This window comes from Apus apus, chromosome 2, assembly GCF_020740795.1.
Source record: "Apus apus isolate bApuApu2 chromosome 2, bApuApu2.pri.cur, whole genome shotgun sequence".
NCBI classification, from domain to species: domain Eukaryota; kingdom Metazoa; phylum Chordata; class Aves; order Apodiformes; family Apodidae; genus Apus; species Apus apus.
In genome coordinates, this window is record NC_067283.1 from 102,531,604 (window position 1) to 102,558,157 (window position 26,554).

Consider the following 26,554-nt stretch of genomic DNA (forward strand, 5'->3'; position numbering starts at 1 on the left):
CTGTGATAAGAGATGGCAAAGATTTCAGGAAAGTGGATTTAATTGTCATTAAGTCTGGAAGGGAAACTAATCTACAGTCTCAATTCCCACAATGCTGGTTAAAATGCTACCCCTGCTCAGTTGCATTTGACAGGAGGAAGAAGCTGGGTAACACTATCTACATTCACTGGCATGGATTTTAGTGAAGAAAAGCATTATAAACTGCATCTTTTTGCACATTCACAAGCAGGCTGCAGCACACAGTATTCTCCCAATGATCCTAAGTAGGCAGGACTTCATCCAAGTAGTTGGTTAAAGACATTAGTTCACTTAGTCACGTCATTAGAAGGAGTGTCACATTTCTAGTGAGCACAAGAAAAGGCCCAAGCGGAAGCAGAAGAGTTCACTTTACCAGCACCAGTGAAGATGTTTCCTATCAACTAAAACACATTCAAGAGTTGCCAACCAGAATTTTTTTTTAAAATCATTTTTAGGCAGAAGAAACTTTTCCAGATACGGTTCACCTCCTCCTCATTATGTGAAGAAACAGGAAGAAAGCACATACTTAGCAAAACCCTGGGAAAAAGGCAAGACTGGCTTTTTTTCTGGTTTTAAGTATTACCTACGTTGCTCTCAGTTCACTGGCTCCTCTAACATAATTTTGTTTACTGTGAATGCTGGGTCCTTCAGGACTAGAAAAAGAACCACCCAATCAAACAACTGAAGAAACACTGCCATCTCCTCCAACCCCAAGTGCTCCTTGAACAACTTGCTCTTCCCCACCTCCTCTAGAGCCCCAGCCATCCATACTAAATCTGGTCTTAGGTATTTTGCTACTGCTACAGCCCCGCAAGGAGAACTCATTAAGTGGGAAGGAAATCTTTCACCGCTGCTACCACAATGAAGCTGAAGACAGCTATAACAAATAATTGTAAAGGGGATTTTATGTTTTAAATTGTATAATACCTACCTTACGAAGGCGTTTTTACTGAAGATTGACAAGTGTGGGAAGTGTGAATTGTGCAAGTGCTCACAAATTATAAGGATCCAAAAAAAGTTGAAATGCATGTGTTATAATATTGGGGAGAGAGGAAGAGAGTGGAGGTGTAAAAAAAAAAAAAAAAAAAGAGAAAAAGAAAAAAAAGGGAGGCATTTTGTGAAAAATGTACTGAGAAAAAATAAATGGTACTATTTCTTCATCGAGTTCCACATTTTGCCAAGCCCCACCTCCAGTGCTTTAAATGTATTTATTTGAATGTGCATTCTAAAGACACCAACTCTTTAAATATACCTTTTTATAATGAGCACTAATAGCAACTTCATGATTACATAATAAAAATACAGCACTCTCATAACATGTACTGTTTATCTAATGCATTTATCTGAGATTTATAGCCACAAATGTAAAATGAATTCATCTACCTCATACTTTCTTTAGAAAGTGCAAAATCCTAAGAAATACTAAACAAACAGCTATTATTAAAATATGAATCAACATTAATGACAAATACAATCAGACTTACTGCTGTAGTACTGTCATAACTGAAAATAACAAGCATAACATTTTTAGGAACAGTGCATATAATCCCCTAAAAGGTAAAGCTTCTGTAAATTTAGATGGATTACTGAAATCACCCTGTGTATCTGATTCTACGGATCTAGTTTACAGCCTCTTATGCTCTAATGTTGTAGTCTGTTCATGAGACCACCAAAATAGCTTACTAAATACAAATATTCAAACATAGATGAAGGAGTGCTAAGTGAGCCTCAGAATTCAGTAAAATCTGGTTCTACAGCGAAGCGGACTTGCAAAAGACATTGTTATGAAAAAAATGAGAGAGCACAGCCTGGAGTTGGGAAGCTCCTCTGCAGGAAAACCAAAATAAAGTAAAAAAGAAAACAGAATGATGCATGTTGATTGTAAAAAAAACCCCACCAAAACAAAACGAAAAACACAACCAAAACCAACAAGCCCAACAGGCTGACACAGAAGCAAGCTGTAAAAGTAAGCTGTTGTGGCCTCTCCAATCCAGAAAAGAGACAAGCAGACTCTCAGGTATGTTCCTGGTTTTAAAAAGGCATTCCTCAAGATGTGTGCTTTTTTTCTTTTTAACAGACGAGGCTATGCCTTAGAAAGACTCTTCTGTAAGGGGTTAGTAATCCCCTTTCTTCTACAAGGAACAAAGTCTCAAAAATCCAGATGTAAGGCAGACATGTTAAAAGAGTCACAGTTTATAGATCCAGCATTTAAACTCAGTGAGAAATGACCAGTCCCTCCTGGAACCAAATGGATGACTGGAGCTCATGAGGGAATTATTAACAAAAAGGAAGGGGAAAGGACATGAGCTCAGTGACTGTGACACAGATAACCTAAAACAGATTTCTTAATGTTACTCTGCATTTTTTGTCCTTTATAAATTATGCAGATAGATGGTGTTTTAAGGATTTAGTTACATTTTTAAACATAAATTCATTTACTAGATCAAATATGCTTACACATATATATATTTTATGTAAATGCAAACAGAATTTATCAGCATCATTGATGTTAAAAACACTCCAACTCTGGAGTGAAACCACTCCCAGGTAATAAAAATATTTTTATTTCTTGCACTCTTGACTATGCTTCAAAGAATCTTAAAGATACAAAAGACCATGTATTTATAAAAGGGTTTCAAAATAGACCCAAAACTTCTGTTTCACTTACACATAATCTCATCTTCTTCAAAGGAATAACTTAAGTGATACAAACAAATCTTTAGGTAGACTATAAATACTCTTAAATGGATACATATAAGCATTTCTACTCAGTGAAGGACACACTGCATGAGGATGTATTTTAGAAGAACCTTTATTCCAGAGCACTCTCAATAGTTGAACAGCAGAAAGAAGTTCAACAGATCCCCTCCTAATGCAACACTGTATAGGAAAGGGTAACATGTTCAAATAACTTATTTTTGGACACAGCTAGATTCCATAAAGTAAAAAGTGTTCATATTCGTTTTACTGTATAGCAGTGAAGTGGCGAATCACTGGATTTGTCATTAACTCTTTGGTAACATACTCTGTGTCAGTGACGAAAGACATAGTATCATATGCCAAATAATATGGATTTGCTTACTAAGTCTGGAAAGTAAATCTTGCCAGCCTCAGTTGCCAACAATTTGCACAGAAAACTTTTTTACTCCACCCATAAGCAACATTAGTCTTTGAATGTTGCCAACACCACTGAAACATTGTGGTTTTGAAAACCACGAAGTTTTAAAAGCAGAATGTGTAACAGATGAAGAAACCAGCCTGTTTCTTCAGCAGTTAATGTTTGTATAGTACACACCTACTGAACTTGGGTGTAATTTCTTATATCATCTGTGTTACAAATATTGTAAATTAGCATAACCTGTCAACTAGCAGTTATGTATGTTGCACAGTCTTAAATGGAAAAGTATCAAAGGGCAGTAAGGTCACATTTTGATGTAAACTAGTCAACCTGAGTATGTCATCTCCTACAAAAGACTGGAAAGTTATTGCCCGTCAGTTGTCTGCAGAAATGATACAGTTTCCAAAGACTTTACAGACACAAGTATTAGTTTCAATTTTGCATGGATCACCAACCATGCATCAAAAGCCCCACTATTTGATAAATGCATAGGGTGCTGGCCTAGTTTTAATAAACCCACAATACTCACAAATGTACACCTTCCCCTTCTCCCTCAACTACAAAGCAGTAGCCTCCTCTTCACAAACAAAAACACATTACAGTGTATGTACCAAAGTGCTTCACAGAGAAGTAAATTATCCCAAAATACAAGAGTTACTTTTCTGAATTCTTCCATCTTGTCCATTTTCCCTCTGAATCTTTAGTCTGAGACACCACATGTCATACCATCATTTGACAGGGCATTTCTTATTACCAGATCTGTTCTTGAATGGAAATTCAGGTTCCCTGCAAGTAGGACACCTATCAGCAAACTCTCAGTTTCAAAACTCTCAGCAAAACAAACAACATGCACCAAGAAAAAAAAAATCCCAAATAATCAAACAATTCCCCCTTTCCTGATTAGACAGACATAAACCAGCCACACTCTTGCATTCTTTAAAAGGTAGTTCAGCTTTTGCAATACATTGGGTTGTAGAAGGAAAGCAATGCCCTGACCATAAAATACACAAAACCTTATTATGTACGCAATAGCTTGCCCACTTCCAACTATGCTGATTGGTCTAACTAAGTTCTCTGCCCACAAGATTGCTTTACACTGTGTAATTAACAGGACAAACAAAGGAAAGAATATCCATCTCAGTCACCAAGAGGGAAAGAGGACTTCATTTGTACTCTGTTCCATAACCACACAGCATCAAATAGTGCTTTTTCAGCAGTGAAGGTCAGTAGACTGTACTATATTTATATTTACATGAAAGGGCAATCCTATCATTAACACTTACAATGCAAGTAGTGATTTGTGGAATGGAAGTTCATAGATCTATCACATTTAACAATACAAAACAAGGCTTAGCAAGCTACAAAATTTCCTTGGACGAGATGGTGACAAGTAGGCAAAATAAGTATTACAGAAAAGGAAAGGAGATCTGCCAGTTGTTGAGTAACACCGTAGTTTTAAGATCTATCACTGATTTTCTGAAGAATTGCTGGTTTAGATCTTAAACTTGCATAACTGCAATGAAAAGCTGCACACATCAGCCTGTCCTCTTCAGAACGCATCAGCTTGAACTCATATACAAGTTCTTATATTAGAAAGAACTTGCTTTAGTTGAGCTGGGCTTGATGCCTGCTCCTTGGAAGACCAATATGAATATGGAAGTTGTTTTTCTAGTAGTATTTTAATGCTCTTTACAGAATGAAGAGTGAAAAATCATACTTTTGATTCTCATACACTAACATTTTATCCTGGTCCTATAACTAGTTCTGTAGCATTTTCTATCTTGAGCTTTCAAATGTATTTGAAAAAAAGACTCCAGACAACTAAAGACTGAAAGCCAAATGAGCAGATATGCAGAAGCACAATGGTTTATCCATTATATTTTTGTTACTTCTAAAATTCATCTTATCCTAAGCAGCTCAGGAAGGTAGAGCCATTACATTGGCCTTCTAGCCCACTTTTGAGATACAGAAAATAGCCTCATAAATATTTCTTACTAATTTTCTACCTCTTGAATCTTGTAACTGGCATACAGTGCAGAGACAGACCATATTTTCATCCTTACCTAAGTGAAGGACACCTGAATTAGTTTTAAAGAAATTAAGCTCAGATACCAGAAGTAGTCCTGCAAAAACTGTGCACATGCTACATTTACCTGTTCTCCGTATCAACTGCTGTTTGCTTTCTTATCTTGCTTCCTCCTTCTTGGTATTTTATGATCTTCAGTAGTATTGGATTCAGTTTTAATAATTTGATATATGATGAGATCTTCACAGTATACCGATGAAACACAGAAGATAGAACAAACAAGTGTCAACTTTGGGCAGGGGAAGGAGATCACAAGAAACTGATGTGCGATTCCAAGGTCAGGGAGATTACATCAAGTAAAATCATTCCTGTGCTGGTTTACAAACCAGCCCCACTATCCTGAAATAACTGTTCGTTCACATATGAACAAATGAGACTACGGTAAAAAATTGGACTGCCTATGATCAAGCCAAGAGACGCTACTTTGGAAAAGACTGTTTCAGATACTCAAAAGTAGTTCCATCTTCCTTCTTTAATTATCAAAGTATTAAATCTGCTACCAACTTTTTAGTGTATTACTGATTAATCTTTTCACTTACTAGGTTATCAGTACTGTATTACTAACATTTGATACTTATTTCTTATCCTTGCAAGAATTGGTTTCACTGGACTCCAGCCCTGACAGTATAAACTTTGACAACAGTTCTTCCGCTATCAATCATGCAAGACTGATACTGTCTCTCTGCTTCCAACTGGCATCCTAGACAGGCCCAAATTGTTGTCTTTAGGAAAGACTATGGTAGTGCAGTGCCCAGAACAACAGAGTCCTGGTACCTGTGTCATGGTTAGCAAAAAAAAAAATAATAAAAAATGCCACAAATCAGTATCTAAAATAGCATTTGGACAACATTTTGGACAACTCTAACCCTGTAAGTTCTCTCAACAGTTAAGTATCTTCACTAATCCTACCTTTACCTACAGGTGTTGGGGCTAAGGAGGAGAGTAAGAAATCTTTTTCCCAAATTAATGGTTCTCATCAGTTCACATAAACTAAAGTCTCAGAAGAAGATGTTTTGCAGCTCAAGTTGACTTTGGTTTTGAGCTGCCTCACTCGAAACAAAAGCTAAGAATGTAAATATGAGCATGTTCTTTTTAACTGTCATTAAAATAGAGGTTGTCTGCACTAGAATAACGTCTTTTCTCAGCATTTGCTGCCACCACGAGGATTAAAGATACAATGCAATTAGCATCCGAATTCATCAGGAAGAACCAATGCTCAAGAACAATTGTAAACCCTTCTCTGGTCAGTCCTACTTCTGGGTTTGTTAACCCACTTGAGGTGATGGCTCTTAGTCTCTTCTGAAAGCCTTGAAAGGATGAAAGTCAGTGACAAGTGAAGCAGAACAACTCTCCAAACTACTTAAGATGTCCTAAACTGAGAGTCTACAGCTCAGATTCTACACAAACTCATTCCTCCTGCCATATTTACACACTACTTATGCATGCAAGTTTCATTGAAAAAGAAGGCACCCTTGTAATCAGGTGTAGAAAATGCAAAGGGTTCATTATTGGCTCTTGATAACTTTAACATCTATCTTTAACCAGAGCAGATTCTCCGTAAGAGGCATTACTAAAAAACGGGTTAGGTGGAAAACTGTGAGACAGGAAGGAAATTCTTGAATTGCATGACTGTTATCTGCTACCCAAGCACCTAATATAATTTCACTATGAATACAGATGGGCATGCATTTCATTCCAAACATGGTGTAAGTTTGGTGGGGGAGGGAACATAAAATAGTAACTCACAAGCTGTAATAAACTTCAACAAATACCTTCAGAGCTGCTGTTGTCGTATCTACTGTTGACCAGCTACCACTGGTGAGCTACAGAGCCTGAATGAAAGCTGTAGCTGTAAAATACATGTCCGCTGAGACTATGCACAGTGGTCTTCACAATTACTGTTTTGGTGGCAACAGGTTTATCTGTGACTTGAGTTCTTGATGTAGGAGAGCAATCTTACTTGTATAACATCACAGAGTAGCTAAAGAAACATTTAGAGGAGTTAAACAACAAATGTGTGAAAATGGCATGGAGACAATAAAATGTAAGGTCCTAGACTTATGCCTTCACATTTATGGATCTATCAATATTACATCTGCTTTCTGATGGAAAACTACCATGTTCTATCTGCTGCATCTACTGCAACATGGTGTGATGGTGCCAATCCAGTGCATCTCACTCCAACAAAATGCTCTTTGAGACCACTTGGCCTTCCAAAAGGAACTACTCCCTAGCATTAGAGGGGAGAAGGCCTTGCAGAACAGTTTCAACTTACATTTGGCAGAAGGTGACTGGAAATAAACGGGCCTGAAAAATAAATAACCAGAAACAAAAGCTGACTTTGTGTTACTCTCCTTTATAGGCAAGGTCAGAATCACAGAATTGTCATGGTTGGAAAAGGACTCCAAGATCATCAAGTTCAACTGTCCATCCGGGATCCAAGGAGAACACCACCACCCAAACAACCGAACTACAACAAAAAAACCCCACAACAATTCCCCCCACAAAACCAACAACATGCAACCCACAAAAACCCCACCATGCCCACTACAGCATGGCCTTAAGTGCCACACCTACACATTTCTTGAATACTCTCTCAGTACAGAAATTATTCTTAATATCTAGTCTGAACCTCCTCTGGCACAACTTCAGGCCATTTCCTCTTGTCCTATCCTTATTCACTTGGGAGAAAAGGCCAACACCCATCTCACTACAACCTCCTTTCAGGTAGCTGCAGAGAGCAATGAGGTCTCCCTTCAGCCTCATCTTCTCCAAACTGAACAACTGCAGTTCCTTCAGCCCCTCCCCTCACAGGACTTGTTCTCTAAATCCTTCACCATCTTGGTTGCCCTTCTCTGAACATGCTCCAACAACTCAATGTCTTTCTTGTAGTGAGGCACCCAGATCTGAACACAGCACTTGAGGTGAGGCCTCCCTAGTGCTGATCACCTATCTACTCTTGCTGGTCACACTGTTCCTGATGCAGGCCAGGATGCTATTAGCCTTCTTGGCCACCTGGGCACACTGTTGGTTCATATTAACCTGGCTGTCAACCAGCACCCCCAGGTTCTTTTCTGCTGGGCAGCTCTCCAGACACTCTTCCCCAAGCTTGTAGCATTGCATGGGGTTGTTGTGACCCAAGTGCAGGACCCGGCACTTGGCCTTGTTTAACCTCATACAGTTGGCCTCAGCACATTGATCCAGCCTGTCCAGATCCCTCTGCAGAGCCTTCCTACCCTCAAGCAATTCAACATTCCTGGTCAATTTGGCATCACCTGCAAACTTACTGAGGAAGCACTCAATCTCCTCATCTAGAGAAATTATTAAAGATACTGATCAACACTGGTCCCAAAACTGAGCCCTGGAGAACACCACTGGTGACTGGCCACCAGGTGGATTCAACCCGGTTCACTGCAACTCTCTGGGCTCAGGCATGCAGCTAGTTTTTTAACCAGTGAAGAGTGCTGCCTGGGATGTGCTGCCAGCTAATCTGGGAGAATGTGGAAGATGAGGAGATGAAGAAATGGATAGAGAATGTCCACTAAACCACATGAAGGTTGCAACTCTTTATTAAGGAACCATCAGGAAGCCGAGAATTCACTTCTGCAGGAACTGAAAATAATGGTTACCATAACAAAAATGCCACAACAGTGTCTGCCTTGTACTGCAGTTTCACCAGAAGATGATCTTTCATAAGCTGATCTTGAAATTAACCACCATGCCCTCCTTATGTTAAAAAAGTTCTAAAAAATCCAAGCTGCTTTAAAAATAAAATGAACATAGAATTGTTTTTCTTTTTAAGTTTACTTCCAGTTCACAAAATGGCAAAGACAGCATGAACAGTTTTAATTATGCTGTGAAATAAATCATGAGAGCCTAGCTACAGATTTTATGTAGCAAAGTAAATGATGAGTAAATTACAAATCAAGATGATACAGTAAATGGCAGTGATGCCTGTAAAACGATGAAACTGGTTGAAACTGGTGTAAAGGGAGACACTTAGCACAGCAGACAGGCTGTTACAGTCTTCTTCAAGAAAGAGGAACTGTAGCCTTTCTTTGCCACAGAGTCCTTTGTGCACTGCACATCTGCTTGCAGAGCAACTCACACACAAGTGCCTCTATATCCAGTGGCACCGTTCCTTACACCTGAACTAGCAATTAACTGGAGACACAGGATAAAGCTTTAAGTGCTACCATAGAAGTAATTCTGCACCTTAGCTATACTGAAGCACGTCTTCCCCTCTAGTTGTAGTCAGGTCATGGCTTCTTTTGACTACACATCTGCTCAGCTAGTAATTCAAATTCTGTTTCAATTTATTCTGTTTGTGGACAGGTCATTGAACTTTCTTCATAATTCCTCTGGCCTTTTTAGAGCAACCAACAATACTCAGAAATTACAATAGAAACCAGCTCTGCAACTCAGTTATTTCTTAAAAATTGCTGACATGGCTTACCCAACGCTAACCTCAGTTTAGATAAGATCCTGCAGGGTTTATTAGTTCAGACACAGTATCACAGAAACAAGACAAGCCCTGAGCAACAGAATAGACGTGGGATTTAAAAGATTAAGATAAAATTGCAGCTTTTTTTTTTTTTTTTTTTTTTTTTAAATGGGGTTTGGATCCCAGATTATTCCAGCTAAAGAATTTCCCATCTCTCTTGTTCTCAAAAGTGGACTGATGACATGTTCAGTACCTTCAATGGCTCACAAAGATTTGTGAAGTCTAATTTTTATACTCAAGCATATTTTCTAAAGAGCTATAACAGCAGACCTAATAATTATACAGAAACTCTATATGGAAAATTGTACCACTGCATAAACAATGTTATCAACAAAGTTGGTAAACCAAAGAGTATTATGAAAGAACTTGACCATAAAAGAAAATTCTGGTAATATTCAATTCATTAAGTGCTAGATTTCCTCAGCTTGGGGCAAATCAGGTTGCTGACTGCAAGAACAGACGGTTTCTTAATTTATTCATTTTTCCAAGCACTCTCATAATGCATTCACAGTGAGGGACAGGGACAAAGTTTTCTCTTGGAGGAATATAACTGTCCACCTGTCTTGGCTCAGAGACCTTTGCTTGGTGCAGCAGGAGACTCCCGTTATTCTTTGCTTATCCTCTTGCTCCCAAAGCTGGTCAGATGGATTCTGTTCAGTTGCCAAAATCTGCAGTAGCAATGCAGCCTGATAACCCTTAGAACATAGGGCAGCTTTCCCAACATGGCAAGCTGCTGCCAAAACACCCTCAACATATATAGCATCTCATACTTATCTGAAATGAGGTGAAAGGATATCAACAGTTGCTACAAGACATCATTCTTCACTGGACTAGAAATAGGAGATCACAGATAGGAAACCCAGGAACAATATACTTTTAAGATTTGAAGACTTTCTCATGCTGTCATGACAGGGAACTTATCTGACCAGCATCTGAGAGGTCCAGAAGATTAAGCTGGCATTGGGACATAAAAGCAGTACTAGAAGGTTCGGTTTCTTCCCTGAGTTTTCACATCCTGCATGCATGGCCATCAGAGGAGTTCTGTGTACAGATGCACTTGTATCATTAAGTTTCCCCTCTCTCAAGAGTATTTAATTTGAGAAACAGTTTTCAGAAATTCTAGTGAACATTAATACAGTAATTTGGACACCAGAGGTAGTAGGTTTTTGGTATCAGCTCTCTGAAACAATTTTAGAAGTAGACCAGGCCGTAGTAATGTAATTAGAAAATTAATAATTAAAATTTAGACAGTGTATACATTTGATCATGTTCCTCTTCTACCTAGATTTTCCATCTGTACAACAGAAAACATATCTATGGTTCACTCCTCAGAAAAACCCACACAAGAGACTAAAGACTTCTGTGTGCCACACAAGAAGTATTTCACCTTAAAAACAACAAAGCTGTCATGCAGTCAACATGTCTTATTCAGTTGCTATAACCTTTGCATTTATATTTGATAGTTTAGCTATAGACAGAATCGAATTCTATTGATTGCTGTAGTTGAGTCTTTCTAAAGATTTTCACTATATGACACCATTCAGATGATTTTATTAGGTTTTAACCTCTCAGCCTGAAGTTTTCCATGATGAATACCAATGAACATTTACTATCAGAAAGGAAAATTAAAAACAAACAAACCACAACAAACAAAGAATTTTTTCTGTCAATATTTTAAGAAGTCTGCTGAAATCTGTGTTAATTTTTTTGGTATCCTGCTGTTGAGTCAGGGGTTGCATACTATATTTCTTAAAACTAAAAATACAGTCTCAGAATAAATGCTCCCTAAAAAAACCCCATATTTTAAAACAAATTTATTACCACCATCACTTAAATATGCACAAAGTGACAAAAATAACAGAAACAAAAATAAATAATATTCTTCTTGAAGGAATTGATATATTCAGAGTATGGAACACAACACTTGTGTGTAAGCCTTCCTCAACACTGACCATTTGACTCCAGCTGAAATTGGTGGAAGACAAAACCACTCAGCATTTCTGAAGCACTTCTGATGACAGGTACCATATTCAAACTAAGAAATGAGATATTTAAAGATGACATTCATGAAAATAATTTTCTGCCATGCCTCTGGATCTAAACTCCCTCTTCCAACTTGAGCAATAAATTCCAGACTGATGACACTGCAGGGTTAAGTTCACATCTGGGATTCTTGCAGCCACAGCAAGACTTAGTATGTTTCAATGTAAGTATGCATTTTACATACTTGCACTTTACACTGACTAACAACTCCAGATCTTTATATAAACTACTACAGCAGAATGAGTAACAGAAATGTTCCTATAATTCAGGTTACTTGTTCTCTTCCACAGTTTATGTTCGCAATCTATTTTGGAAAATCTTTTTAAATAAAAGGCATATTTCCTCCACATGAAGGTTTCCTGTGAGGAGCATTAATTAAAATACTAGAAGACCTGGCTCCAGGTAGAGCATTTATCACAACACCCACAGAGGAAGGGCTACCCTTTGAAGTGTTAAATACATTGCCAGCCATGGATGGGGGTGAAGAAGGCTTTTTGAGCCATTTGGTGCTCTGAAAAAATGTATACAACTCAGAAGGAAAAGAAAAAGGAAAGGAAAAGAAAAAGGAAAGGAAAAGAAAAAGGAAAGGAAAAGAAAAAGGAAAGGAAAAGAAAAAGGAAAGGAAAAGAAAAAGGAAAGGAAAAGAAAAAGGAAAGGAAAAGAAAAAGGAAAGGAAAAGAAAAAGGAAAGGAAAAGAAAAGGAAAGGAAAAGAAAAGAAAAGGAAAAGAAAAGGAAAGGAAAAGGAAAGGAAAGGAAAAGGAAAGGAAAGGAAAAGGAAAGGAAAGGAAAAGGAAAGGAAAAGAAAAAGGAAAGGAAAGGAAAAGGAAAGGAAAGGAAAAGGAAAGGAAAGGAAAAGGAAAGGAAAGGAAAAGGAAAGGAAAGGAAAAGGAAAGGAAAGGAAAAGGAAAGGAAAGGAAAAGGAAAGGAAAGGAAAAGGAAAGGAAAGGAAAAGGAAAGGAAAGGAAAAGGAAAGGAAAGGAAAAGGAAAGGAAAGGAAAAGGAAAGGAAAGGAAAAGGAAAGGAAAGGAAAAGGAAAGGAAAGGAAAAGGAAAGGAAAGGAAAAGGAAAGGAAAGGAAAAGGAAAGGAAAGGAAAAGGAAAGGAAAGGAAAAGGAAAGGAAAGGAAAAGGAAAAGGAAAAGAAAAGGAAAAGAAAAGGAAAAGAAAAGGAAAAGAAAAGGAAAAGAAAAGGAAAAGAAAAGGAAAAGAAAAGGAAAAGAAAAGGAAAAGAAAAGGAAAAGAAAAGGAAAAGAAAAGGAAAAGAAAAGGAAAAGAAAAGGAAAAGAAAAGGAAAAGAAAAGGAAAAGAAAAGGAAAAGAAAAGGAAAAGAAAAGGAAAAGAAAAGGAAAAGAAAAGGAAAAGAAAAGGAAAAGAAAAGGAAAAGAAAAGGAAAAGAAAAGGAAAAGAAAAGGAAAAGAAAAGGAAAAGAAAAGGAAAAGAAAAGGAAAAGAAAAGGAAAAGAAAAGGAAAAGAAAAGGAAAAGAAAAGGAAAAGAAAAGGAAAAGAAAAGGAAAAGAAAAGGAAAAGAAAAGGAAAAGAAAAGGAAAAGAAAAGGAAAAGAAAAGGAAAAGAAAAGAAAAGAAAAGAAAAGAAAAGAAAAGAAAAGAAAAGAAAAGAAAAGAAAAGAAAAGAAAAGAAAAGAAAAGAAAAGAAAAGAAAAGAAAAGAAAAGAAAAGAAAAGAAAAGAAAAGAAAAGAAAAAGGCTGTCTATGATGACAGGATGACAGACTCAGTCAAGCATTTTATAATTGAGATAACTGTTAGTGTGCATTTTGGACATGCTAAAGAATGAGAATACCCCAATATGATCACACAGACTTCATACTTTACTCAAATACCTATTAATATAGAAGAGGATTATGAAGCCAAGAACCCTACCTTTATGGTAGTAAAGGGCTAGAGTAAGACTCTATTCCCAACATGTAACATATAAAACAATTCTCACACTAAGCAGTTTTATTTAACAGATATTCAGTACCTTTCCTGACTGGTACCAAAAAAAAAAGAAAAAAAAAAGAAAAAAAAAAGGGTCACCTAAAAGCTGACCTAAAATAAAAACTGTTAATTCACTAGGTGTCTGGATTTAATAGCTTTACATTTCGAGAAGAACTCTTTTATGGTAAAGACTATTTCACAACCTGAATGATCCGGAATTTTCCAGCCATAAACAAAAAAGGCAAAAAGTAACACAAGTCAGTTGATTTGAAAGGCAGCACTCATAAAAGGTCCAAGCAACTACCTGCAAGACCTAACGTAACACAGAATACAGTTTTGGACCAACCAATAAAAGAAGGAAACAAAATAAAAAAGACTGCGAGATTATTTTTTTCTCCTGCTCCTGTTTGTAGTAGCACTAAATATTCAACTAGCTTCATATTTTATCTTGACAATGCATTTTCAGCTTGTTGAAAGGATCAATTTAAGTAAGAATCTTGTTTCTTAAAGAAGAGCTAAGTGGACAGTTTTAACCATTGTAAAACCAGATTATACTCTAGAGATGGAATGGACAAACACAAACACTGTTGTTTCCAAATATTTCTCCTGAAGTTAATGAAATTCTTTTGTTTTGCTCTAAATCGTAATAGCATCATGCTCTTCTAGATCAAGACTTGGAAAAGCAACCTCCTTGCTTAATGAAAACATTAATCTAGAAATGTCAGGTTAGGTTCTTTACCTTAAAACAGTAACAGTAAATAATGCTGTGTCCATCAACACAAGTAATTCTTTAAACAGAGATTCCCACCCTCTTCCTTCACAAGGTGATCTAAACAATTTATTTCATAATATTTACAGGAGAATTCCTCACAGGAAGGATCCAAACATGTAATGCAAATCACCACAAGTAATGGCATTAAGAATGTCAATCCCATTTACAGTTCATCTACAAAATAACCTCAGGGCCTCAGAAAACAAAGTTCTTCAGGTATGAGATCCCATTTTTGAGATTACACACAATTAATGAAAAATCACATTCCATTGAGTACAGGACTGATATCTACCCACCTAATGGGAATGAATCAGTAATAAGTTATTTGCTTAATTAAAAATAAATATTTGAGGGATACTGATAACACACAGTTGAGGAAGTTAAAGGCTTATGTCAATACAAGACATTTGATGTTATAAATATGCAGCATATGTGTGCCTGATGTTGTTCTGCAAACGATCAATACAACATTTTAAGTGGATCAGGAATCAGCTAATAGAGAGGTTTCATGAGGTAATTGTGAATCATCAACTGGTTGCAGTATTGCTAGTAAGGTCCACACAGGATCAGTAGACTTTTAATCACTGGTTAAAGATACCACTGTGAATAATGCTAGCTTATCAAAAGACAGTGTGCACAAGCAATAGTGTTAAGAGAACAGCAACCCTCTGATAAGCAGGTATAGTAAAATAATACTCTTCAATGAGCCGTTGCAAGGTCATATCTCCACAGAAGGTGTTATATAGTAGTTCCGTATTGTCTGATGAAGGCAATAAAAAATAAAACCCATGTTTCCTCCAGAAAATAAACAGAAACAAAACATCATTAGAAGCAGACATTGCCTGCTTCTGAGATGTTGAAAAAACAGGTCAGACCTGAGCAACAGGTGAAGATCACAGCTTTTAAGAAATATTTTCCAGCCTGTTTTCTTTCAATGAATGGAATAATTACATGAGTTACAGCTACAAACATGCTAGAGAAAGCAAGTGTAGTATGAATTCAAACCAAGTAGAAGCTGAAGTTCATAGGCGGGACAGAGTGTGTTTCCTATTCAGAACTAAGATGTTCACTGCTTGAACACCTTATATGAAGGTGACCTTAATAATATTCATGTTAAAATTCAAGCAACTTACTAATTTAGAGCACAATGACTACTGGGAAATAAAGTGATTCCTTGTTTACATAGTCAAATGGAAAAATCTTAATAGTTAGGACTGAACTCAAATGATGCTGTATATTTATTTAGTACTCAATTGTATCTTCTAATTGTTTTTTTCTGACATGGGATCCATAGAGATTAACTCAGCATTTCTTTGCACATCACGTAAACAGCAAGTTTAACTAAGTTTCTAAGTCCTCTTTTACCAGGAGTATCAAGATGCCAAATGCACAGAGGAAAAAAAAAAAACAAAACAACAACAACCCCAAAGCAACCTTTTAAATAAGTTTATTTGACTTGTGAAGAAACACTAAGTGAGGTAGTAAAGGCTCTGGATTAACTTTAAATAGGAAGTCAAAGGAAGGGAGAAAAACAAACAACATCAACAGAAGAAAACTTCTCCCATATCCTTTCACCCATCTTTACTTTATTTGCAATATTGTCATTGCAAAAAGGTTACATGTCAGTGGCACTCAGCATAGTAGGGTGCACTGATCTTATGCTGTTTCAGCTTGAGAACCTTTGTTTCTTTTTTTCCCCTCTCTGATGAGTCAACATCTTCACCTCAGAAGTGAGGTGAAGATACAGAATTAAGAGGTAGAAGGCCCTAGGAGTGATTATGGTGCCTCCTTAATTATCACTGTAGTTTCCCAATTTAAAAAACAGAACAAAACAAAAACACAGAAACATACACAGCAGCTGTACTATTTCAATAAAAATAAATTCGGAAAGACACTATTGAACAACCAAGCTCATGAATCCAGATGTCACATCAAGTAGAAAAAAAATGGAGGGAGCACTAATGGAACTTGTAACCACAGACTTACCCACCCTGGGTGAGCCTGGAAACTAACAAAGCATCAGAGGGACTGCTACAGCTCCTGATCTGAAAGGAAGACATCAGGAAGCACTAAAACAAGCACAGCTACACTCCGTCTTGATCCCTCTCCCATTAAGAGAAATTCAATGCTTTAGATCACTGAAGAACAATAGAAAGTGCAAGGTGGCTCAAAACATTCTTAGAAGTAAGAAGAAAAATGTATTTACTAGAAGGAACAATGCATGGCAGTTATTTAAATGCAAATTGTCATACAGTCTTTCTCCAGGTGCCAAAAGCTTGTGTTACCTTCCCAGCACTATTTCACCTATAGGGACACATGAACTTGAAATTAAGTTCTGTTAAATAAAACAAAGCCATCATAATTTACACAAAAGAAGGCTGGTTTGTCATTTGGATTCTGTGACTCCCTCAAAAATGTGAGGAAATACTCTAGAGAATTTGAGATTTCCATTTTTCTTTCAAAATGTAAAATCAAAGAAAGATCAGCTATTTCATAGGAACCACAATTATTGTCCTGCAGTTCTCATCTGTTTTCCTTCACTGAAATATTTTCAAGGGATAGAAGCAAAACAGTTTGAACAGCTACTGTTCTGCATTAAGCATTGCCCACAAGTTAATAGACCAAATGAATAAAAGGATCTGAAAGTCCTTAAATTCTAGTTGATCCCTTAATTTAGTTTTCTTCCTTGTTTATACATGACTAGGTTGCACAGCATCACACAGCTGTACACTATAAGGTTCTTAAGCACAGCTGGAGCAGAAAAACTTATCTTGTACACATCAAGGATTTTTTTTTCTTTGTTCATTTTTTAATATTAGGTGATTAAATGATTGGGGGAAAACAGATACGCTATGAGACAAAAATACCTTCCAAGGCATGCTACCAATTCAAAAGGAAAAAGTACTTTTTTCTTTTTTTTTAAATTGAAAAAACCCCAACTCTTTATTATGAACTGGTTATTTCTGCACATGTCCTTTATTATATTCTTCTGCATCTTAGGTTTAAAGTTTGTATAAGCACAAGAAGTTTATCTTTGCAAAGGCTGGTACATTAGAAGCATTTAACATCTTGTTCATATCTCTCCTAAAGAGTGAATTAGACAAGTAGAGCAAGCTCAGAGCAGGCAGAAGACTGTAAGACTATTTTGTAAGTCAAACATCCATTGAATCAAAGGATAAAAAAAAAACAATCCTGTTACAGAATCTATTAGGCTTGCCCTGTTCTTACGAAGCCGTAAGCCTATGAGATATGCTAGGATATAATCCAAGCACATATCCTTGAAGGTTGGTTTAACTCACATGCCTCATGATGAGTCTTCAGTGGTCGTGTGTATGCACACACAGACATGTGTGGCTCTATCTGAGAAAGTTACATCTGGAATAGAAAACTATACTTCAGTCAACACAAAATTAATTCAAGCACGTGAAATATGAATGAATGCTCTCAAGAAAAAAAGTAACTTGCTTCTGTTGTAGCTTGGTCCTCCACACATGAGGTGTTCAAAAAAAAAATTAAGGTGATTAAGAAGGCACCACCTAACACCATACAGTGCATTCTGCATCTGCTTTATGATCCAGAACAACTAATTCTCTGTAATTAAGAGAACTGTAGCATAACGGTGTTGGCAATGTCTCCAGCAACATCTATGACAGTTTTCAGTAAAAGATTAAGCTGCTTAATATAAATTACACTTGCACAAAGAATAAGGAACCGTGATGATCTACACTTTTGGCAGTTTAACGTAGCCTACATTCTTCGTTATGGAAAAACAAAATCCCTTCTATCCATTTTAATCCACATATAACTAAAAACAGAGCATATTACATGTACCAAAAAGTGTGCATTTTCAAATAATAAAAAAGGAGGGATTTGGGGTGGGGAAGTGACACCTACAGAGAGCAAGGACTCAATTTATTGTCAGGTATTTACTACAGATGTTTCTCAGCCTGCTACTAATTCAAACCACAGAAGGATTCTTCTCCTTTTCTGCACCTTCTGAAGATGAACTAGACAATTTTAATTGATTGCTGAGGACATCCTTTCTGCCCTTTATAGGAATGAAGTGCTCTTAAAAGAAACTGACAAAACTGTATTGCCTATCACAGAGAAAGTGAAAGACTTAACTCTTTTTTTCCTTTTTGTTTATCTTAAATACTTGTAAAAAAATAACTCAAAAAAACCCCCAAACCACCTTTCCTCTTTTAAACAGCTTTATACCCTCCAAAATGCATGTTGTTGCCACATGATGTAAATTATTGGCTAAAATAAAGATAACAGCATAGAATTTAAAATACAACCTAGTATAGTAATAGTATTTTGGGAAAGAATAATTCATTATTCTTGAAAACTAACATTACTTTAAATATAGGTGGACTTTTAAATTCTTCAGACTTCAGTTTATAAACAAAGGAGTGTAAAACACCAGATTATGAAGAAGCAATTCGCGTTTGACTTGAAGGAGATCTTATCAGTTAAGATCTTACACTACAAGTGATTGAAATTATGCTTTATCAGCAATTTTTTCTAGGATTTTTTTGTTCCTTTATATGTGAACAAACAAAAAGTATTTTCTTAAATACTTGTTACTTATTCTAGTCCCAAACACCACATCCTTCCTTCATATAGCTTATCCAGTGATGCTTTATATCCTTACACTTTCATTCAATATTCATGTGCAGAAAAAACACAAGAGACAGGACTTTTACATACACAGTGCTACAGGGGTAACATGAAATATCACTAGTCAGTATACTTAGAATGCTTATCCACTTTTGCAAAAGGCATAGACACAGTGTGCACAGGCCAGGTACTACACTGCACTTCTTCCAGACCCTGCACTCCTGGACATTTGAAGAGCAAACAAGCGCCCCAGCCTGATTGCTTTATGATATTTTCAGTATACAGAAAACACCCAAAATACTAAAAAAACTAAACGAGTTGTATCAAGACAGTTGTAAGTAATGGTACAGTAAGATAAAGCTTCTGTTAATGACGTGAAAGATGAATTGATGACTGCAGCACAACAAATAACTCACAAGGTTGAACCACCACACATGGCTGTAAATCTTAACCATAACTGGATAATTTTTAACTACCTATGAAAGGCTATTTTTATTTAAAACACTGTAAGTAGTAACTACTTATTTCCATCTCTAAAACAGATCTGCATCTTCAGTGAAAGACAGCCTTAGATTTCTTTTGAATCGTGGAACCAGTCAACAGGCTGCAGAACATTTTGCCTATCTGTCCAACTCATCAAGGACCTACTCTAAGAGGATCCTCTTGTTGGGCACTACAAAAAACCTAAACAACAAAAAATTTAAGAAAACACTGAAAGATATGGTCAAGACTTCCTCAATGCAAAACGGTAACCCAGAAGTTTCTATACCCCTCTACTGCAGGGTGACAGCTCTGTTACCTTAGTTGCACCATTTTGTTTCCCTACTATTATTCGTAAGTCCACAGAGAAGAACCATTTCCACAACATTCAGCAAAAGCAATTTTTTTCTAGAACAGGCTATCAAATAAGTTAAACTTGGTAAACAGAGGGAGGGGCAGGTTTGCTCCAAAGGTAAGTCAGATTATTGGATTAAAAAGAGAAGAAAGAACTTCTTAAGAATTAATACAACTTCTTAGGCTCAGTGGGTTCCTGACTTGAAAAGTAAGCTGAAGGAAGCCATGACTCTAGGAAAAAACCACAGTATATATTTCCCCAAATTTGTATAGTTTCACTGTGTCTAAGATGCTAAAATGGAAAAAACCAAAACAACCCACAATGTGACTATTATTTACACAGTTATCTTGGAGATTGAAAAAAACATCACGAGATTCAGTTAAGGAAAGCCAAAGGGCTGGAAGGTAAGAAACACTGGCTGTGGGGTTGGGTAGTGGAAAGAGATGAACACGAAAACAAAGATTCAAACTGTGTTTCTTCTCAACTAGGGAAAACGGCACAGAGAAAAGGAAAACGTACAAATTCAGAAGCTGTACATCCTCTTAGAAATTTCTGCAGTTGAGAAGTTAAATTGGTAACAGGAACTTAAAATTACAAAGAAGATATTAGCATGAATTGCTTAATTATGACACTATGTTACAATAAGCATTTGTGGAATACAATAAGCATTTGTGGAATACACACCAATACACAAAATCTGCCTAATAACTGAAAGTTCATATTGTCTAAGGAACAGCTGCAGAACCCATCCTTGCACAGCAGTTAGAGCACTTCTGCACTTAACATGGAATAGACCAAAAAGTGTATATTTTTTTCTTAGATATTAAGTGATTAAAAAATAAGCAAAATTAAAACAGCTAAACATGAGCTAAATGCAATTAGGCAGTAATGTGTGGAATAAAGAAAAGCTAAGTGTTGTAAATGAGGGATTGCTTTCAGTACACTTAAAAAAACCCCCCAAAGTCAAGAATCAACTCCAGCATGTCCAGATGACTTCTGCCTACCAGTGTCTTCATCTGCAAGGAGAGCACGTAACGCTCAATATGATGCCGCAAGTTATAGCAAAAGCAGAAGAGCATTTGGAAAGACACGCATAGGATTAGGGATTATAAAACCCATTTTCTTTGTAACATTGGTCAGTATTTGCAGCCTATAATTTCAAAATCCTCAAAATATCTTTTTGCATCAATTATATAACCATTATCTACATGCTAGAACTACCTGGCTGAAGAGATCCTAAATCTATCAATAAAAACTAGCAAGTTTTTTTGTAAAGGCAAGATAGACATATACAGGATGGAACAAAAGGCTGCAACACCCTGGAACAGAAACAGTAGTAGTGCCTTGCTCAGTTAATGAGCAGGGAGGGCATCATCTCTGGTGGTAACAGGAAAAGACCCTAAGCACACAGTGTTATGCAGGCACAGGGAAAGCATCAGCACACAAAGCTAAACTAAATTCAGGTATTTATAAGTAAATTTATCAATGTATCAATAAGCATAAGCTGGCACTACATAAAAGTTAAAATTAAATTAATATTTTAAAAATACAATTTATGAAGTTTAATTTTAATGCTTAAAATTGGTTTGGGGATTATAAACTTAAGGGCTTGCTGATGCAGCATATATAAGCAATAGACTGCAATTTTAGTCTAAAAGCCACTGACAAAACAGAAACTCTTTTTTGCATCAGTTTAATTCTGACAACAGTCAACAGATGTGTAGTTATGAAAATAAAACCACAATAAAGCAATTCTTTTGTTATAGACCTCTGAGCTTTCAGGGATCTCCTGCTCAAAAACTCCACAAGCCTGACAAGGCATCTTTATGTCTGATTTCCACTAATTCAGGGGAGCTGTGTTTCTTCATGTGTTTTACACTCTTTTGTACACAAACATCAAACGTGTCTAACTTTCTCTATCGATACTTACATATCATCTAAGCAACTACAGTCCCTTTTAAATGAAGAAAATTACTATCTCCATTTTCCTTCCCTCAATCCCTATATTATTACTTTCGGTTTCTGTTGAACTAGAAAAGCTTTTACTCCCAGCACTTTCAGTTTCAGTTCAGCAGGGAAGTGCAGAAGAATGAGCTCTGCTTAAGAAAGCCATCCAAAGTTAGGACAGCAACTAGGAGTTAGGAGAAATGGAAAAAAGCAGGAGCTGAAGGACACAAGAAGACAACAGGTATTCAGGAAACAAATACAATTTCTGTGTATGGCTTACTTCAACATTACATGAGCCTTAGTGGTACCACAATGGTTAGCACTTTGATTAAAATGAATCCTCCCTTCAACACACTTTTACTCCCAAAATAGCTTAAAATACAAGACTGGAAATGAGAATTTAAACTGCTTCTATGAAGTTATCTGTAATGTTTATACAGTTCCTAGGAAAGCTGCAGCTAAAAGAGTCTTGTAGAAGAGACTTCAGATCTCTGGAAAAAAAGACCAAACTGAAAACAAGACAGAAACCAAAGCTACAAGACTCTGACCAAGCCCTGTAAATCTGTGCAATAAATATGTATGCTTAAAAAAATTCCTCATCTCAGGGTTAGCAAAAGCATCCTGTGAATTCTGCACAGATTAACAATTTCACTTATGAAAATAAAAGGAAATAAAAAACCAAAACACAAATAATACAGCGCACAATGAGTCAAGGTTTCCAGACTGTTTTCTTTTTAAAGTGGACTTTAAACAAGAAACAGCCAATTGAGGTGGAAAGCAAGTTTCCATTTTATGCGGATTCATCTTCTTGCAGAAAACAAAAAAACAAACTCAAACTGCATTTGTTCTTATTCCAGTGCACCAGTAAAGCCCCCACATCACAGTCACAGACACCCAATACAGATACACCTATTTATGTGGGAGCCACACCCAGAGAGGTGAGCTGGAGGACTTACTGCACACCTCCCCTTCCACAACTATTGGTTATGACAAAACACATTAAGTGTTTCCGATTGTATGTTAGCGGGGATTGTCAAAACATCACATGCAGCACGAGACATTAGTTGTGGGAAGCTGTAGCAGGCAAGAACGTGTTCTTAGAGAAAAAAGCCTTTGAGACTTCATAGTATTTTGGTAACTTAGATGCAAGGCTCATCACAAAGCTGAGTGTTTTCATTTGACATAATACAAGAATAAGTGCTTTTAGGGAAAGGTCACTTTCCAACATTTATAGAAGCTTCTCTTCTAATACACCACTTATTTAGAGACTCCAGAGGTGAACACTGTTCTTACACTAGTGCATTTATTTGTATACCCTTTTGATATCTAGTAGTAGCTCCTTAAAATACACACTGCATTTTCCTCTAAAATTTTGATAATATTCCCTAAGCTTGCCCCAGTTCAGGTACACTACAAACCAAGACAAAAAAACCCCTAAGCTATTCTTTACAGGCTTGTATTTAAAAGAACAAACAAAGCCCACACCAATGCTGTTGCTCAACTTTGTTTATTCTGTGCTCTGCTGTCACTGCATTCACCATTTCCCCTCTGCTGTGCATTTCCTCCATGTTGATCTAAAAAATATTCCTCCTCTCTCTAGCAAAGGTATGCTTTTCAGGTTCAGTTCGGCAGGAAGGGACAGGGACTGAGTTATTTACCACCAGAATTGCTACAAAATATCAAGCTGGTAATATTCATTATTCTAAAAGACCTTTGTATATATCCTAAGTCTTTTCCTCAGTGCAACACTGAAAACGATTACCTTGTGCCATGCAATTTTGCTTTACTCCTCCACAAATAAACTCTTCCCTATTTTAAATATTTTCCCCTTATCTAGAGCAGCATCTCCACTTCTCTGCAAACAGCAACATAAAGCACCCGCAGCTCTCCCTATATCCAAATCAAACATTTATGTCAGGCCCTGATCTGCCAGGGCTGAAATAATAATCCAGCATTTCCTCTCTGCCATATGGAGATCAAGAGAGTATTTTCTGATTATGACACAGATCTGATACAAAATTAAATGCAGAGAGATTTAGGAGTGTTGAGCTTTCTTCAGGGTGCCAATGGTTGGAGATGGTTTATTTTTCAAATTGCAGTGTTTCTGAACAGGTGTTTACTGCTCTGGTTTAATATGACAACCACCCATGTTTTTGACTACATGCAGTATCTATTTGTTAGGATCCTTTTGTTTAAGGAATTACATTGGTCTCTAGAGGAAGGCCACCAACCAGTATCTTTGCCTTCATGTAGTAATACTGGTCACAACACAGTTTCAGCAGTTAAAGGAAGAAAAACCTTTTTAAAATACAGTTTTAAAATGGAATATTTAAAATTTTAGAGTGGAATACCGTAACAGTTCAAGTATCAGAAGAAACACTTTACAAATTATATTATTAATTCAATGGAGCAGGAATTACATCTTCTTCCTCTTTCCTTCTACTGACTACTGGTATCCTACAGGCTGATATTTTATGGGAAATAATAAAGCCCATTTTATGTTTTTTAGAACTGGAGCACCACAATTCTGGCAAGCATTGCTTATACCTTTTGTGCACTGCTGTATTCCATACTTTCTCCTTCTTTCACCCACCAACAGGAATGAAGGAATCCAATAACATGGAAACACAGCTTTATAAAGAAAGATGTAAGACTACCCAAAACATGGACTATGCATAGATAGCCACCAAAATTCGATACCCCGCAACTCTACAAAAACACACAAAGCAAGCTAATGCAAAAACAAATCAGTATTTCCACCCTAAAAGAAAACAGATTTATGGCCGCAGCTAAGAGACCAAACAAGCCCTCTGCTCAGACCGTAAAAGAGAGCCCTGCAGTATGACTGTTCTGTTTCCTGCAGGAAATGAGATGCTTGTATTAGATACCCCTGTGGTTTTCATACTGTAAATCTATCAGCTGGTACAAATCCTCTGGAGAGGACTACTAACTAATGCTTAGAAAGAGCAGTGGCATTAGCAGACCACACGTAGCACCTCAGAGAAGCGGGGACAAAAGCTGACAAGTCATCCCTAAAAAATTTGAGAACCAGCAGCTGGTAGAGGCGACGTCTGTGAGGAATACACACATACCTACACCCGCTTATTCCCCCTTACACCACTCGCTGCTTCTTCCAATAAGGAGCCTATTGCTCATCAGCACTCCTCTCATCTAGAAGCCACAAGCCCATACTCCCGTTCCTCAAGAGAAGGCTCATCCACAGGCGACACACATCTATCACACAGCCAGTTTTTCCGCGTTTCTGCTATACGTGTGGTGTTTGGTTCTATTTTTAAAGTTTCCGAGTTGCTAGGGGTGCTAAGGCAACTTCTGACGGCGTCAGTCCCCCGGGGAGCGACGGGGGCAGCCCCCCGCCCGGGGCAGGGCTCCCCTCCCCCGGAAGACCCCGCTGCTCCCCCATCCGCATCGCTCCCGCCCGGCGGCCTGGGTGGAGCCGCTCGCCCTCGCAGGAGCAGCGCCCATCGTGTTCTCCATTGCAAAACCACTGCCAGGGCCACAAGGGGGGAGGAGGAAGGGAAAAGAAGGTGTAAACCTGTTTGGGGAAGAGCCCAGGGACCGAGACGGCCGGAGGGCAGGGCCAGGAGGGTGGAGGGGGGGGGGGGGAGGGCGGTGTGTGCAGCGGGGAGACAAAGGAGGGATAGAGGGTTACCAAGGTAAACGGGGGAAGCCGAGGAGGGGGCACTGCCGGGAAGCCCTGGGGGGCACCTGCCCGCCCCGGCACACGCCCCGCACACCCACACATCCATCCATCCATCCATCCATCCATGCACGCACACACGTACCCAGCAGCAGCAGGCGGTGCGTCTGCTTGTACTCCCTCTTCTGCTCTTTGAGCGCTCGGTCGATGCTCTTGCTGACTTTCCTCGCCTCCTTTTCTGCCTCCCGCTCCTCCAGGCGCAGCTTCTCCCAGGGTCTCTGCAGCGCCGGCGGCTGGTGCAGCGCCTGCTGTCGCGCCGCCTTCCCCCCGCCACCGGGGCCGCCGGCCTTGGGCAGCGGCTGCCGTTCAGGGGCCGCCCCGTTACCGCCGCCGTTCTGCAGCAGCAGCGGCGGCCCGTCCGCCTCCCCGCCGGGTTTACCGCCGGGCCGGAGCGGGGCGCCGAGGGGCTGCGGCTGCGGGGCGGCGGGAGGCTCCACCGGCGCTTCGGGCTCCGAGGCGGCGCCGGCGCTGGAGATGGAGCCGCCACCGCCGGCGTCGCCGAAAAGCCGCGGGCGCAGGCTGTAGCAGAGCCCCATGGCTCGGTGTCCCCCGCCGGGGACGGGCTCTGGCGCGGCGGGGCTGGCCTCAGCGCTTCCCGCCGGCCTGACGCGCCGGGGAGGGGGCGCCGCGGAGCCCCTCACGGCCCCGCTGGGCCATCTTGCATTTTCCTTCCCGGGCGGCGACAAGGGCTGCTGAGCGCCGATCACCTGACGCCGGCAGCTGCCACCGCCGGCTCCCACCTTACCGTAAATACCCCAGCGCCAGCCCACCGCGCAGCGCCCGGCGCCGGCGGGGGAGAAGGGCGGGGGCACGCCGGCCGCGCCGCCACACAGGCGCACACACGCCCGCAGCCATCCCCTCCCCGCCTTCGCCCCTCCGCCGGCTCCGCCGTCCCCTCACGCCGCCCCGCCCGATGGCCGCTTGCCTGCACCGAGGCGGGGAGAGGGCTTCCCAGCCTG

The 26,554-nt window shown here is 38.8% G+C and overlaps 1 protein-coding gene across 1 annotated transcript in view; it reads right to left on the reverse strand.

Moving 5' to 3' along the window:
- Positions 1–26,146, reverse strand: part of GNAL (G protein subunit alpha L) — a 195,355-nt gene extending 169,209 nt beyond the window's left edge. The window contains exon 1 of the mRNA XM_051612826.1: positions 25,681–26,146. Coding sequence (XP_051468786.1) covers positions 25,681–26,131 — 451 coding nt within the window. The 5' untranslated portion in view covers positions 26,132–26,146. The remainder of the gene's footprint in view (positions 1–25,680) is intronic.
- Between the last annotated feature and the right edge of the window lie 408 nt (positions 26,147–26,554).